The sequence below is a fragment of the Staurois parvus genome, unplaced genomic scaffold (genome assembly GCF_062004578.1).
Source record: "Staurois parvus isolate SC_StPar_1 unplaced genomic scaffold, SC_StPar_1.0 ptg001507l, whole genome shotgun sequence".
In the NCBI taxonomy this organism is placed as follows: Eukaryota; Metazoa; Chordata; class Amphibia; order Anura; family Ranidae; genus Staurois; species Staurois parvus.
The window spans coordinates 231,159-245,999 of NW_028319303.1; the positions used below are offsets into that span (position 1 = coordinate 231,159).

General features: G+C 40.4%; 1 protein-coding gene across 1 annotated transcript in view; it reads left to right on the forward strand.

Moving 5' to 3' along the window:
- The window catches only part of LOC149435445 (erlin-1), a 54,800-nt gene that overhangs the window by 6,757 nt on the left and 33,202 nt on the right, over positions 1–14,841 (forward strand). Inside the window, exons 2-3 of the mRNA XM_089662643.1 lie at positions 8,664–8,777; positions 10,148–10,229. Of these exons, the coding sequence (XP_089518769.1) occupies positions 8,665–8,777; positions 10,148–10,229 (195 nt within the window). The 5' untranslated portion in view covers position 8,664. The remainder of the gene's footprint in view (positions 1–8,663; positions 8,778–10,147; positions 10,230–14,841) is intronic.

Genomic DNA, 14,841 nt, shown 5'->3' on the forward strand with positions numbered 1-14,841 from the left:
ACCAGTGAGGGCCCTGCACACGTCGTACATCTATTCTGTGTACTGCAGGAGTGCGGACCAGTGAGGGCCCTGCACACGTCGTACATCTATTCTGTGTAGTGCAGGAGTGCGGACCAGTGAGGGCCCTGCACACGTCGTACATCTATTCTGTGTAGTGCAGGAGTGCGGACCAGTGAGGGCCCTGCACACGTCGTACATCTATTCTGTGTGCTGCAGGAGTGCGGAACAGTGAGGGCCCTGCACACATCGTACATCTATTCTGTGTGCTGCAGGAGTGCGGAACAGTGAGGGCCCTGCACATGTCGTACATCTATTCTGTGTATTGCAGGAGTGCGGAACAGTGAGGGCCTTGTACACCTTATACACTCTGCATTATAGTGCTATACAGCCACATGCTGCCCTGCCTTTTTCTGAACTCTCATCTGTTCTGTGTACTGGAAGAGTGCTCAGCTGTGAGGGCCCTGTACACATCCTACATCTGTACACAGCAATGCAGCCACATGCCAGTCTTCTTTTATCTAGGCTCTTATCTGTCCTGTGTACTGTACAGAGCTATCGGAGTCTAAAGCTGGCCATAGATGAGTGGAAGATTTAATTTCCTGTTAATCAAAAAAAAAAAATAGATGATACATTTGTGTGTTTTTTTGTTTTTTTTTCTTCTTTTTTAAACCCTACCTGTTGGATCAGGCGCTTTCAATTGCAGCACGAAAATTGTGTCGCAGCCTGCACACTAATGAAGCGAAAAATGAATGTTTCGGCAACCGACAAGAATTTTTGTTCAGTTTTTGACTCCTTTATGGCCAGCTTTACACACAATGTACAGTCATCTTATAGAACGATACAGCCACAAATTAGCATGCATTTATTGGAGCCCTTATCTGTCTTGGGTACTTCAGGAGCGCAGAGTTATCAGTCTTATACACAACATTCCCACTTTGTAGGACAGTACATCCACATACTAACCGGCTTTTATAGGAGCCCTCCTGTATTCTGTGTGCTATATGATCGCCCAGTTATGAGGGTCCTGTATACATCCTACATTTGTTCAATTGGAGTGTTTAGCTTTGTGACCCCCCTGTACACAATGTACATCCTCCTATTTACACTACTGGACCTCCCTTTTTTTTTTTTTTTCCTGCTTATGTAAACATGAAATAGTTATTGGCTAAAAAATCTAAGATGTATAGTCACTGTATAATATCCCTAAAATATATCTGTGTGTATGTATGTGTATATATGTGTGTGTGTGTGTGTGTGTGTATATATATATATGTATATATGTTTTTGAAATAGAAGTGTTCAATGTTCATTTTTAGCAATTAAAAAAATAGAAAGTAAATGAACAGAAGAGAAATTCAAATCAATATTTGGTGTGACCACCCTTGGCCTTCGAAACAGCATCAGTTCTTCTAGGTACACTTTCACACAGCTTTTGAAGGAATTCGGCAGGTAGGTTGGTCCAAACATCTTGGAGAACTAAACACAGATCTTCTGTGGATTTAGGATGCCTCTTATCTTTCTGTTTCTTCATGTAATTCCAGATAAACTCAATGATGTTGAGATCAGGGCTCTATGGGGGCAAAACCATCACTTCCAGGACTCCGTGTTATTCTTTACGCTGAAGATAGCTCTTAATGATATTGGCTATATGTTTGGGATTGATGTCGTGATACAGAATACATTTGGGGCTAGTCATATGCCTGACTGATGGTGTGGCATGATGGATAAGTATCTTCCGCTATTTCTCATCATTGAGGACACCATTGATCCTGAGCAAATCTCCAACTCCATTTGCAGAACTTGCAAGGGACCTCCACCATGCTTCACTGTTGCCTGAGGACACTCATTATTGTACTATTCTCCAGCTCTTTGGTGATCAAACTGCCTTCTGCTACTGCCAGATATTTAAAATTGTGACTCATCAGTCCACCTGCTGCCATTTTTTTGCACATAGTTCCTATGTTTTCATGCATAGTTGAGTCTCTTAGCCTTGTTTCCACATTGTAGGTATGGCTTTTTGGCTGCAATTCTTCCATGGAGACCACTTCTGGCCAGACTTCTAGGTAGTAGATGGGTGTACCTGGGCCCCACTGGTTTCTGCCAGTTCTGTGCTGATGGCACTGCTGGACATCTTCCAATGTCTAAAGGAAGTAAGCCTGATGTGTCCTTCATTTGCTACGTTAAAGTGGTAAAGGTTGAAGGTTTTTTACCTTAATGTATTCTATGCATGAAGGTAAGAAAATCTGTGTGCAGCAGCTCCCCCAGCCCCCTCAATGCGTACCTGAGGCTCATCGCGATCCAGCGATGTGAATGTCTGCTTCGGCTGCCTCGGGTCTCTGCCTCCTCATTGGCAAAGACCACAAGAAGGGAGCCATTGGCTCCCGCTGCTGTCTATCACAGCCAGTCAGCCAATGAGGAGAGAGGGAGGATGGGCCAAGACGCAGCTCTGTGTATGAATGGACCTATGGAGCAGCGGGTGCCCTCAATGCAACCTGCTTGCTGTGGGGTCACCCGACAGACAGGAGCAGCCAGGAGAACTTGCGGGGGACCTGTGAAGAGGAGGATCCAGGCTGCTGTGTGCAAAACCACTACACAAAGCAGGTAAGTATAGATATGTTTGTTATTTTACCAAAAAAAGGGACCTTTTAGAATCGCTTTAAGTTTCCTTGGCTGGCCAATGCATCTACAGTCGTCAACGTTGCCTGTTTCTTTGTGCTTCTTCAAAAGAGCTTGAACAACACATCTTCAAATCCCAGTCTGCTTTTAAATCTTTGCCTGGGAGAGACTTTGCTGATGCAGTTCAATTACTGTTGTGTTTTGTTGCTGTGCTCAGTTTTGACATGGTGCATGACCTGTGACAGGACACTGTCTTCTGCAGCCTCTCCTTAGTAGCAGAGTCTGGCTCTTCCTCCCCCAGTTTTAAGCCTCCTACACTGCTGTTTCTCTTTCAGATAATGACTGTTTCAACCTACATATGAAATTGATGATCATTAGCCCTTCTTAATATATAACTGGTTAACTATACTCCTGACTCTACTCCTACTAAATCCCTGACTGTGTAAGTATTGATGCTGGTTTAAAGTCAGAGTAGTCACACCAAATATTGAGTTGATTTAGATTTTTCTTCTGTTCGCTCACTTACTATTTTGTAAATATAACATTTCTTCACACCTGCCACAAATTTGTGCACAGTACTGTGCGCATAATGTATATGTATACATACAGTATATATAATAATTTTTTTAACAAGTAGAGTGTAAGCAGTAGACACTCTTCTGCTACTCCTTCAGTTACACAGATCATGAAACAATCAATATTCCAAAAATGATACAGGTCGGCTGAAGGATTTAGTGTTGAATAACAGTTTTCTAGAAATTATTTTTAGACGTCTAGATGGAAGGTCGTTTCCTCTAAATGAAGAGACAGTTGGGATCTCTTCTGTTCGCAGCAGCAGGATGTGTTGTGGCTGTTTACAAGGAGGAAGGATCACAAATGATACAGTATACTGGTTATTAAGCGATTAAAAGTTTTTAATTAATAAAAGTTTTTGCTGTGAGTTTGTTATCCCATAGTTTCATATCTCTGGAGAGTTTTTTTTTTCTCTTTGATCGGCTCTAGTTGTGTTTTGTTTGCCTAGCTTATGGATTTTGGCAGCTTTTTATGAGTAGTTTGCTTAGGCATAAACTTTGCATGGAAGAGGCTGGGCTTCCTCATACAGCTGTCTGTAGCACAGCTGAAAAACTCATCATGTTGCACAGTTCCTTTATATAGCTCCATGGCTTGGTGAAAGGGTGAAAGACTGAAAGCTAGCAGTTATTAAAACCAATCCATTTTGCTGGTGAAGTCTGATGGAAAATGGACATGACTACATTTTATATTTTTGGATCAGAGATATTACATTTCTGGACATGTGAAACATAGACATATACATGCTAAGGTTGATGGTCTTTTTTTTTTTCTCTTTTTATCTTGGGACGCCACGGTAGCACTGACACAGCCACTGGTCCCGCTTTGACAGCTGTGCATGTGCATGGCCCCGAACACGGACTGTGTGTGTTTGGGGACACGCACTCGCACAGATGTCAGATTAGAACCAGCGACGGTGTCCGTGCAGCTGCTGCAACCCAATAGGCATGAATAAGACTGCCTGTACTAGGAAGTACATAACAACTGTGCAGACATAGACAGCCAATCGAACTTCTTTAGAACTGTGTTAGACTTGCCAACTGTGTTCAGTGTCTTAAAAGCCTCTGTCCGAATGAAGAATTTTCAGTAGAGCCTGAGATTTAAATTGCATACGTTTTCTTGTGTATCTTAGGAACTTCAGGTTAGGGTATATGTTTGCATGAACTTTGCACATCTGCATACTTGCCATAGCTGTTATAATGGGCCTTGCTCTCTCCAGTTGATAGTAATATTTTTATTTAACCTCCCTGGCGGTATTCCCGAGTGTAGCTCGGGGTAAAGTTTTAATACCACAAATGGTAACACCGAGCTCCACTCTGGCTTACCATGCGGCGCTGCTCCGGGATCTGTTCTTCACTTACCTTGTCCTGCGCTCCCACGATGTCCCTCCTGCAGTGTACCCGGCAATGTCCTCCAGCGGATGCCTGCATCTGTCATCTGGGTTCCATCCCCTGCAAGCGGCGGGAAATTTGAAAATGACAAAAAGTGACATTCACTAAATTCACTAAAATCACATAGTATAACATTACTGTATCAAACCATTTCACATTCATTTTGTCCCTAGTGCTTTGTCCTGTGCCCTGCCTGCATTTTTTTCTTTCTGCCTGGAAACTGAGAAATGTCCATGGCGTCCAAAAAGCATCCCTTTAAGTCAAAAGCGGTTTTAGATCAGCTAGAGAACAGCAATAGTAAATTAGAACTACTTGCAGAATTGAGTGATAATGATTTGTGGGGAAATTCGTCATCAGACACTGAAAATGATTTTGTGACTTTGCTCAGTGATGTGCGAACTTGGCACTATATTTAAAATTTCAGTGTTTTTGGTTTGATTATATTATTGAATTAAATTTTTTATTTTTTTTTATGATTTATTAAATAATTTATTATTTTGTGTTTCAAATTTTAACATACCCGGGATGTTTACTAGACTCTTGTTCGGACAGATTTCAGTGAGTTATTCCTAAAAATTACAGACCTACAATAAAAAAAAATACATATTTCCATGCAAAAAAATGTACCGCTTTGAGCACAGAAATATGGACATAATCAGACCGCTAGGGAGGTTAATGGCAAATGCAGCATCAGAAGGGAAACATTCCTTATTGAGGAGAAGGAATGAGACTCTCAGAAACGAAAGCAAGTGGAAACGAGTCCAGAGCTCTGACTGTGTAGATATTATCACTTGAGTCTGCCAGAAATATAGGAAGGTAATGGATAAGGCTCATGTCACACTAGCTAGAGACAGCTTTTACCTGTAGGCATAGAAATGTTTTATTACTATCTGGCAGTGAAAACAAAAGAAATGTAAATAAAATGCTCTCAGTTTTTGAAATGGTATATCAGCCTGAGTTACATGTGTGCAGGTCCGGTTTGTAGTGTGATTTTTTTTTTTTTTTTTTTTTTTTTTCCTTCAAGACACCAGTGTGATTTTGTTCAGTGGCTCAGGCATGAATCCAGTGCAAATTGTTAAAGTGCATGTTATTGGAAGTCGCACCTGCATCGGACTGAAAATGGCACAGGGTTCTTTTACAAATCGCACTGTGACCGGCCCGCACATGTCGTCTGGCTTCATAGAAAAGGCTTTTGGTTCACATGTCATGTGAATTGGATGTGGTTCAAAATGCATCCAATTCTCATATGTGTGAACTGGGTCTAAAGCTGAATTCCAGGCAGGTATAAAACACACAAATTAAAGGAGAAGTGTGGTCAAAGCTCTTTTGGCCATACTTCTGTGGTTAACAGTAGTGCACTTAGTTATGCTCTCCTATGACCCAGATTCAGCCATAAGTGGGCTAAAACCTGCTTTTGGCTGACATCACAGAACTGATCCAGGCTCTGCAGGCATCCCGACAGTAAAGCCTGAGTCAGCCGCTCCCACCCCTTGCATGGCCTGGCGCCTCAGTGATCACTGGAGTGGCAGAGCACAGAACAGTAACTGGCGAGAACTGAGCGATCAGTGTTTTTTTTTTTTTTCTATCAGTCCTCGGTGTAGAAGAGCAGAAGAGGACAGTTGCAGCATTGAATCAATGCTGCAGTCCCACCCATATCTCAGAGCACAGGCAGGCAGAGAGCGCTAGCTGCCAGAGAAGCGAAGGATATGTTTGGTAAAACTGCTTTTTAATGGTACCCAAAGTAGAAACAAGCATTTAACCCTTGCAGTGCAGAGGAAGCCCCACTGTAAGAGAAATTTTGAAAATTCCTGGAGTTCAGTTTTAATACATCATTTTAATGTATCTTTTTAAAAACAAGCAGCATAAGTTACCAGAATTTGACCTTTTAATAGTGTTCTATGGGCACAGCATACACTTTCATTTTATAACATCAGCATTGCAATAGCAATGCAAACAATTGGTAATGAAAATATTTAATTTTGTGAGTTTTGCCTGTCTGCTGTGATCCCTTTCAACATCTCCCAGGTTTTCCTGACTGATTTTCCAGTTTCTTCTCTGCTGTTTACTTTCAAGTTTTAGACTACATATTCCATGGTACCTTGCTGCCTGCAAGAAGTGATTCCTGTTCTGGCTCCGCCTCCTTCTGCTTTTTTTGCCATCTCTGTAGTGCAGACATCAGGCTCTGTGATTTTGTGACATTGCATAGTTACAGGGCATAGTGAATATGTTTTGTAGGATTCCTCACAGACTATGCTTACAAATTTCCAGATCAATCATGATTTTGCATTTTGATCATATACTCTGATCTCTTGCAATTCTTATATAGCAGAGCTCAAACTTGGAGAGGGAGAAGCTGCAAAGAGAACCAATCCGTTCTGCTGCAAAAAATGAGAAAGCAAAGTGACACGATCATCAGTTTGCTGATATGCTTTCCTTGCTGTTATAGGCTGGGGGAGGGACAAAGTCTGTAAGTGTTGCTTTACTGTAGCAGATGAAAATCAGGTCTTCTCTCCTGCCAGATTGTGTGGTGCAGTGTAAATCTCAGGACCAGATGGACTTATTTACAGATTCTTTGTTAAGATAAACATTTCCTGTATAAGTTTTAATATACTGTATGTATTTCGTATTTTTCACATATTTCTGGTTTTAGCAAAATGTTTGCCAAATACCAATAACTGTATTATGTAATTCCTTTTTTACATTTTGTTTTATTTACTGTCCTTACTGACAATTTATTCAAAGTGGTATTGAACTCCCCTCTGTGATTTTTACATACTGGTAAGCGTATAATAAAGCTTACCTGAAGGTTAATTGAATATCTCCTAAACGTGCACCATTTATGGGATGTTCGCTTGGTGGAGAGCTGGGGACATTGCTGGCGCATGCGCTCTGAAGGAACGGCATACCCGTGCCCTTCCTTCGGAGCTCCGTGACATCATTGCAGCTCGGCCATTCAAGTGCCCACGAACCTGGTAGGAAGACCAGGTGAATATGGAAGCCTCTGCAGCGGTGACAGCAAGCCGCTGGAGGGTTTCGTTTCAAGGTCAGCCTTTCATAGTGTGCTAGTATGCAATGCATACTAACACATTATGCTTTTACTTTGCAGGGAGAATGCCTTTTTTATTTGTGTTTATTACTTCTTTAATGAAAGTAATTTTAAACCTAAATATTTGTTCTATTTCTGTCTTTTTTTTTTTTTATACATATATGATTTAGGGTAATGAAGCTACTGTGTAGGTTATTTATTCTGTATGAATCTTGTTATTATAAACTTCTGTTCTTTTGAACAGAATGGTAATATGTTTTGAAGCAGTAACAGTAGATACACTGTTATGCTTCACTCTTTATCATGCGTAAAAAAAAAAAAAGTGTTGTTTAAAGGTGATTTATTAAGCAGCACTACAAATTTGCTACAAATGAAAATAGTTTTTTTTGTTTGTCTTGCTTACTAGAAATGCCTTAGTAAGTAATGCCCTAAAACTTGTTTGTTTCTCGAAGTTAGGGTTGCATCATCCTGTGACATGAGACCCGTGATAAACGTCCATACTTGCCAAGTTAGTTATTAACCAGTTTTTCTGGAACAGGCCTTAACGTTACTCATAAGATGCATGCCTTGTGCTTTCTCACTAGTTCACTGCAAAGGACAATAGTTTATGCAGTACTAGTTGGGGTAGCTGTGCTCTTAAGCTGACCATACACTATTAGATTTCTTTTGATTAGTCTGTGGGCTCAACTAAAGAAATGTGACAAATTTCTCCATCCTTGCTAAACAGCACAGGTGGTGGCTGTCAGTATACCCAAACAGCAGCTACATCTGATTGGATGCAGGTGCTATCTGGCTAAAATATTTCCAGTATGCTCCTTCAATAGTTGAACAATCAACTTTTGTCATACAGAACAGGGCCACCCATTGAGCAAATTTTGAAGCAGCTTTTACTGCTGCTGGAATTGCACAGCTTTCTCTGGTGTGATATGGGGGTTTTGGAGGTTGAACTTCATCATGTTTTATTTGCTCATCATGACTATTGATTAGAAAATATAAAGCTGTAATACTTTGATACAAAATATTGCTCGTTTCCTCCTCAGAATGATCATGGCACAGCTGGGAGCGGTAGTTGGAGTGGTCACTGTCCTAATTGCCTTGATTTTACATTCATCTATTCATAAAGTAGAAGAAGGTCATCTGGCTGTGTATTACAGGTAATTACAAACGTTAATTTGTACAGATCAGATATGTTGATCATAAACAGTAGAAAACTGTTCTATTAAAAAATGATCGAACCTTTAAAAGGTATGTTTTGTTTTTTTTTTCTCCCAGCACAACCCTCTGTACTATAATGAGGTTATAGACTGTCACTGCCATGCCAACAGTGGGAATTTGTCAGAAAATGCCTAATATACTCTAGGACAGCCAGTCTCAATCAAGGTTCTTTGGAATTCTAGAATTCATCCTGAGATTGCTAGGGTTCATTGAGCTGTGGCCAGGTGACCTCCTATTTGATGGTTTCTGCATAGTTCCAGGGCTAACGCCACTTACCAAAGCCAGCAGCATGACACCAGTGATGTTTTTAGTTACCTGTAAGGGTGGCATTCTGATCACCACTGTAAGAGTGGCAATATTCCCACTAACCACCAAATGACCACCAATTAAATGGGCTTTCTTCCCACTGACCATCAATGTAAGGGGCATTCTTCCCTCTGACCCCCAAGAAGTTGCTTTTAGAAAGGCTTCCCCCAAGACTTGAAAATTTTTTCAAGGATTTCTGTTGGGTAAAAAAGGTTGAGAAAGGCTGCTCTAGAATGTTTTCCTATAGCCATTGTATTATGGGGGTATTTGTTTATTTCTGCATTCCATACTCATTGCTTCTGTGTTGGAGCATAACTAACGTTACTGTCCTATAGTCAATTTTCTAACAAGATATTACAGATTCCATATTATATAATCATAAAGGGCAACTCCACTTTAGTGGCACAAAATAATAGCAAATAAAATGTAGCATTTACAATTGCTACACAAGTCATATTGAAACTTAATGCTATTAAAATTGCCCTTTTCCTTTTCTATCTGCACTGTTGTAATGTTCTCTAAAATTCACTGCAATATGGCAACTTGGAGGTCTACTGTACACAGTTGGTGTATAGAACTTCCCCAGAAAAGTAATTTCCTGTTTGTGTGATTGGCTTACTAATTTTCCTAGTAGTCTGCACAAAGATACAAGTCAGACTTTAGGCATTCTCTAAAACAAAAGTTTAATTTTTGGCAAGAGACTCCCAAAGGGTTAATCACTTGTATAGACGCTGCAACTTTTCTCATTAGAACACTACCGGTGCATTAGCCGATTAATAATGAAAAAGTAATTCCCATTCAGATTTATTTATATAACTCAAAGAGCTATTGCTTCAGAGAAAAAAGAGGTAGGAATCTTCCACATAATTTGTTAAAATCCCTGTAATGTATATTGATCTCCCAGAGGGCAGAAGTTAGTTTTTGACATTTGCCACTACACTGATTTGTTTTGGTTGTGTTATCTCTATATAACATAAATGTACTTTTGCATGTTTTTTGTCAGAGGGGGCGCTTTATTAAGTAATCCAAGTGGACCAGGATACCATATAATGCTCCCTTTCATCACTAATTTTCGTTCAGTTCAGGTAAGTCCCATTACTAATTGTATGCTATTCTTGTAGAGCAAACTTTTCATCTGTGTGTATACTGTGTATTTTTGTGTAAATAGAATATACAGTAGTGTTCAAAAGTTTACATACCCTGGCAGAAATTGTGACATTTTGGCATTGATTTGGAAAATATGACTGGTTATGCCAAAAACTGTCTTTTTTTATTTAAGAATAGTGATCATATGAAGCCTTTTATTATCATATACCTGTTTAGCTCCTTTTTTAATCATCATAATAAAAGAAATCACCCTAATGGTCCTGACACACACAGCTTAAAATGGCAATTAAAGGTTAATTTACCACACCTGTGGCTTTTTAAATTGCAATTAATGTCTGTGTATAAATAGTGAGTTTGGTAGCTCTCACGTGGATGCACTGAGCAGGCTAGATACTGAGCCATGGGGAGCAGAAAAGAACTGTCAAAAACGTGCGTAAAAGGTATTAGAACTTTATAAATATGGAAAAGGATATAAAAAGATATCCAAAGCCATGAATTTGCCAGTCAGTACTGTTCAATCAGGTAATAAAAAGTGAAACATTCAGGGATTTCTTGATGCCAAGACCAGGTAAATCAAGATAGATTGCAGCTACAACTGCCAGAAGCATAGTTTGGGATACAAAGAAAAACCCACAAGCAACCTCGGGAGAAATACAGACTGCTCTGGAAAAATGCTGTGTAGTTGTTTCAAGGAGCACAATATGACGATACTTGAGCAAAAATGAGCCGCTTGTCCAATTTGCTAGAAAGAAGCCTTTACTGTACCAATTCCACAAAAAAGCCCGGTTACAATATGACCAACAATACCTTGACACTCGTCACAGCTTCTGGTACACTGTAATCTGGAGTGACGAGACCAAATTAGAGCTTTATGGTCATAACCATAAGCACCATGTTTGAAGAGGGGTCAAAAAGGCCTATAGCGACAAGAATACCATCCCCACTGTAAAGCATGGTGGTGGCTCACTGATGTTTTGGGGGTGTGGGAGCTCTAAAGGCATAGGGAGTCTTGTGAAAACTGATGGCAAGATAAATGCAGCATATTATCAGAAAATAATTGCAGACAATTTGCGTTCTTCTACACAAAAGCTGCACATGGGAGGCTCTTGGACTTTCCAGCATGACAATGACCCTAAGCACAAGGCCAAGTTGACCTTCCAGTGGTTATAGCAGAAAAAGGTGTGGGTTCTGGAGTGGCCATCACAGTCTCCTGACCTTAATAGCATTGTGCCACTCTGGGGAGAGCTTAAATGTGCGGTTCATGCAAGATGACCAAAGACTTTGCATGACCTGGAGGCATTTTGCCAAGTTGAATTGACCGCTATACCACCTGTAAGAATTTTGGGCCTCATACACAACTATTAGAAAAGACTGCACGCTGCCATTGATGCTGAAGGGGGCAATACACAGTATTAAGAACTAAGGGGATGCAGACGTTTGAACAGGGGGCATTTAACTTGTTTGCTAGTTTTTTGGGGGTTTTTTTGCCTGGTCACTCATGTTTTCTTTAAAAATGGTACTGTAAATTGCCAATTCTCTAATTGTATGCAAACTTTTGAGCACAACAGTGTATCAATATACCGTGGATATAAAAAGTCTACACACCCCTGTTAAAATGTCAGGTTTCTGTGATGTAAACAAATGAGACAAATATAAATCATTTCATAACTTTTTCCACCTTTAACCTATAAACTGTACAACTCAGTTGAACAACAAACTGAAATCTTTTAGGCAAAGGGAAGTAAAAATAATAAACTAAAATAATATTGCTGCTTAAGTGTGCACACCTTTCAACTAATATTTTGTTGAAGCACCTTTTGATTTTACTCCAGCAAACAGTCTTTTTGGGTATGAGTCTATCAGCATGACACATCTTGGCAATATTTGCCCACTCTTCCTTGCAAAAACACTCCAAATCAGTCAGATTGTGAGGGGAAACCCTTGGGCACAGACCTCTTCAGATGACCCCATAGATTTTCGATCGGATTCAGGTCTGGGCTCTGGCTGGGCCATTCCAAAACTTTAATCTTCTTCTGGTGAAGCCATTCCTTTGTTGATTTGGATGTATGCTTTGGGTTGTTGTCATGCTGAAAGATAACGTTCCTCTTAATGTTCAGCTTTCTAGCAGAACCTGAAGATTTTGTGCCAATATTGACTGGTATTTGGAACTGTTCATAATTCCGTCTACCTTGACTAAGGCCCCAGTTCCAGCTGAAGAAAAACAACCCCAAAACATGATGACTGCCACCACCATGCTTCACTGTGGGTATGGTGTTCTTTTGGTGATGTGCAGTGTTGTTTTTGCACCAAACATCTTTTGGAATTATGGCCAAAAAGTTCAACCTGGGTTTCATCAGACCATAACACATTGTCTCACATGCTTTTGGGAGACTTCAGATGTGTGTTTGCAAAATTTAGCTGGGCTTGGATGTTTTTCTTTGTAAGAAAAGGCACCCATCTTGCCACTCTACCCCATAGCCCAGACATATGACGAATATGGGAAATTGTTGCCACATGTACCACACAGCCAGTACTTGACACATATTTCTGCAGCTCCTTTAGTGTTGCTGTAGGCCTCTTGGCAGCCTCCCAGACCAGTTTTCTTCTCGTCTTTTCATCAATTTTAGAGGGATGTCTAGTTCTTGGTAATGTCACTGTTACACCATATTTTCTCCACTTGATGATTACTGTCTTCACTGTGTTCCATGGTATAACTAATGCCTTGGAAATTCTATTGTACCCTTCCCTTGACTGATACCTTTTAACAATGAGATCCCTCTGATGCTTTGGTAGCTCTCTGAGACCATGTCTTTTGCTGTAGGATGCGACTAAGAAAATGTCCGACAAGACCTACTAGAACAGATGAACTTTACTTGGGGTTAATCAGAGGCACTTTAAATGATGGCAGGTGTGGTGACACCTATTTACCATGATTTTGAATGTGATTGCTTAATTCTGAACAGAGCTACATTCCAAGTTATAAGAGGGTGTGCACACTTATGCAACCGCATTTTAGTTTTTTATGTTTACGTCCCACCAGCCTAAAAGATTTCAGTATGTTTTTCAATTGAATTTGCAGTTTATAGGGCACATTAAAGATGGAGAAAGTTCTGAAATTACTTATCTTTGTCTCATTTTTTTACATCACAGAAACCTAACATTTTAAAGGGTGTATAGACTTTTTATATTGTGTGTGTGTGTGTGTTTATTGCTGTGCAGAAGTTTATTTTTTATCAATTAGCAAAATGGAGAGTAAATGAACAGATGAGTAATCCAAATTAAATCTATATTTGGTGTGACCACCTTTTTGCCATTTTTTTTTTTGTATAATCTGTTTTTATTAAAGATTTTTAAAACAGAAGGTAAAGAAGCAGTAAGGATAAGATGTTCTGAAACATAGAAGGCAAATAGCAGTATTAGAAAAGGGTCCAACAGTAGTCCCAGTGTACAATAATGTAGTACATGCATAAGTCCAGCACATGGTACTTAACATAACATGCCACATACCCCCCACCTGCCATCTGGGCAGTGAGAAGCGGCACAAAACGTATCGCCTAGAGATCTGACTGCCACGCAGGAGCTACGTCTCCGCACGAGGCTAGCCAATCTCAGGGCGAAAGGTCAAACATGCCCTCATAAACTTTAAGCTTCAAACATAGATTGTATAAATAACATATATAGCACAAAGGGCATTTGCAGGAACTCAGCACTAATGTGCTATAAGACGGGACATATAACAAACAACAAGAGAAAAGAAAAATAAGAGGGAGAAGCAAAAGGAAAAAAGAAAAGTAAAGGCCATACAGGGCCAGTAGAATAGTAATAGTAACACAGGATTGAGGGCTCAATGCTCAGGGCAGGACAGGAGGGGAGCAACTTGGGGGAGAAGAACCCTTGAGAGACCAACCACACGGCTAGCCGTCTATAGAGATTCTGGGTCTGAGCAAGTATAGGGGACCAGCTGGGAGGGAGGTCTGGAGGCCCAGACAAGGGACCCAAGGAAAGGATCAAAAATCATATAGAGCACATATTTGAAGGAGAGGTAACTGGGTCCTCCAATTCCATAGAATAGTACAGCCACCCATCCCAAATGCTATGAAATTTCTCAAGGAAGTTTTTGACAGTATGGTTCCAGTGTTCCGCCTGATAAACCCTATCAAACTCACTTTCACTCTGCCTCAGTAGGGCATCTACTCTGCTTCCATAGGCGTGGTATTGGGCTCTTAGTAGCATTCAAAAGATGCGGGGTAACACTACATTTATACATTTTGATTGAGGAAGAGGTGCCATGAAACACAGTGTAAAGGGGTGAAATCAATAGGCTGAAGGGTCGTTCTCTGCATCCAGGGGGAAATATCCCTCCAAAACTTTTGAATCTTGGGGCATTGCCACCAAAGATGTAAAAAGGTGACTCCCTGAGGGCATCCCGGCCAACATCTATTATTAGCACCAGGGAAAATTCTAGCTATTCGAGAAGATGTCCTATACCACCGATTAAAAAAACAAAACAAAAAACCTATAGCACAACTCTTGCGTATTGGAGCTAATGGATGAGGCATGAGTCATCTGAATAATTTTCATCAACTGCGG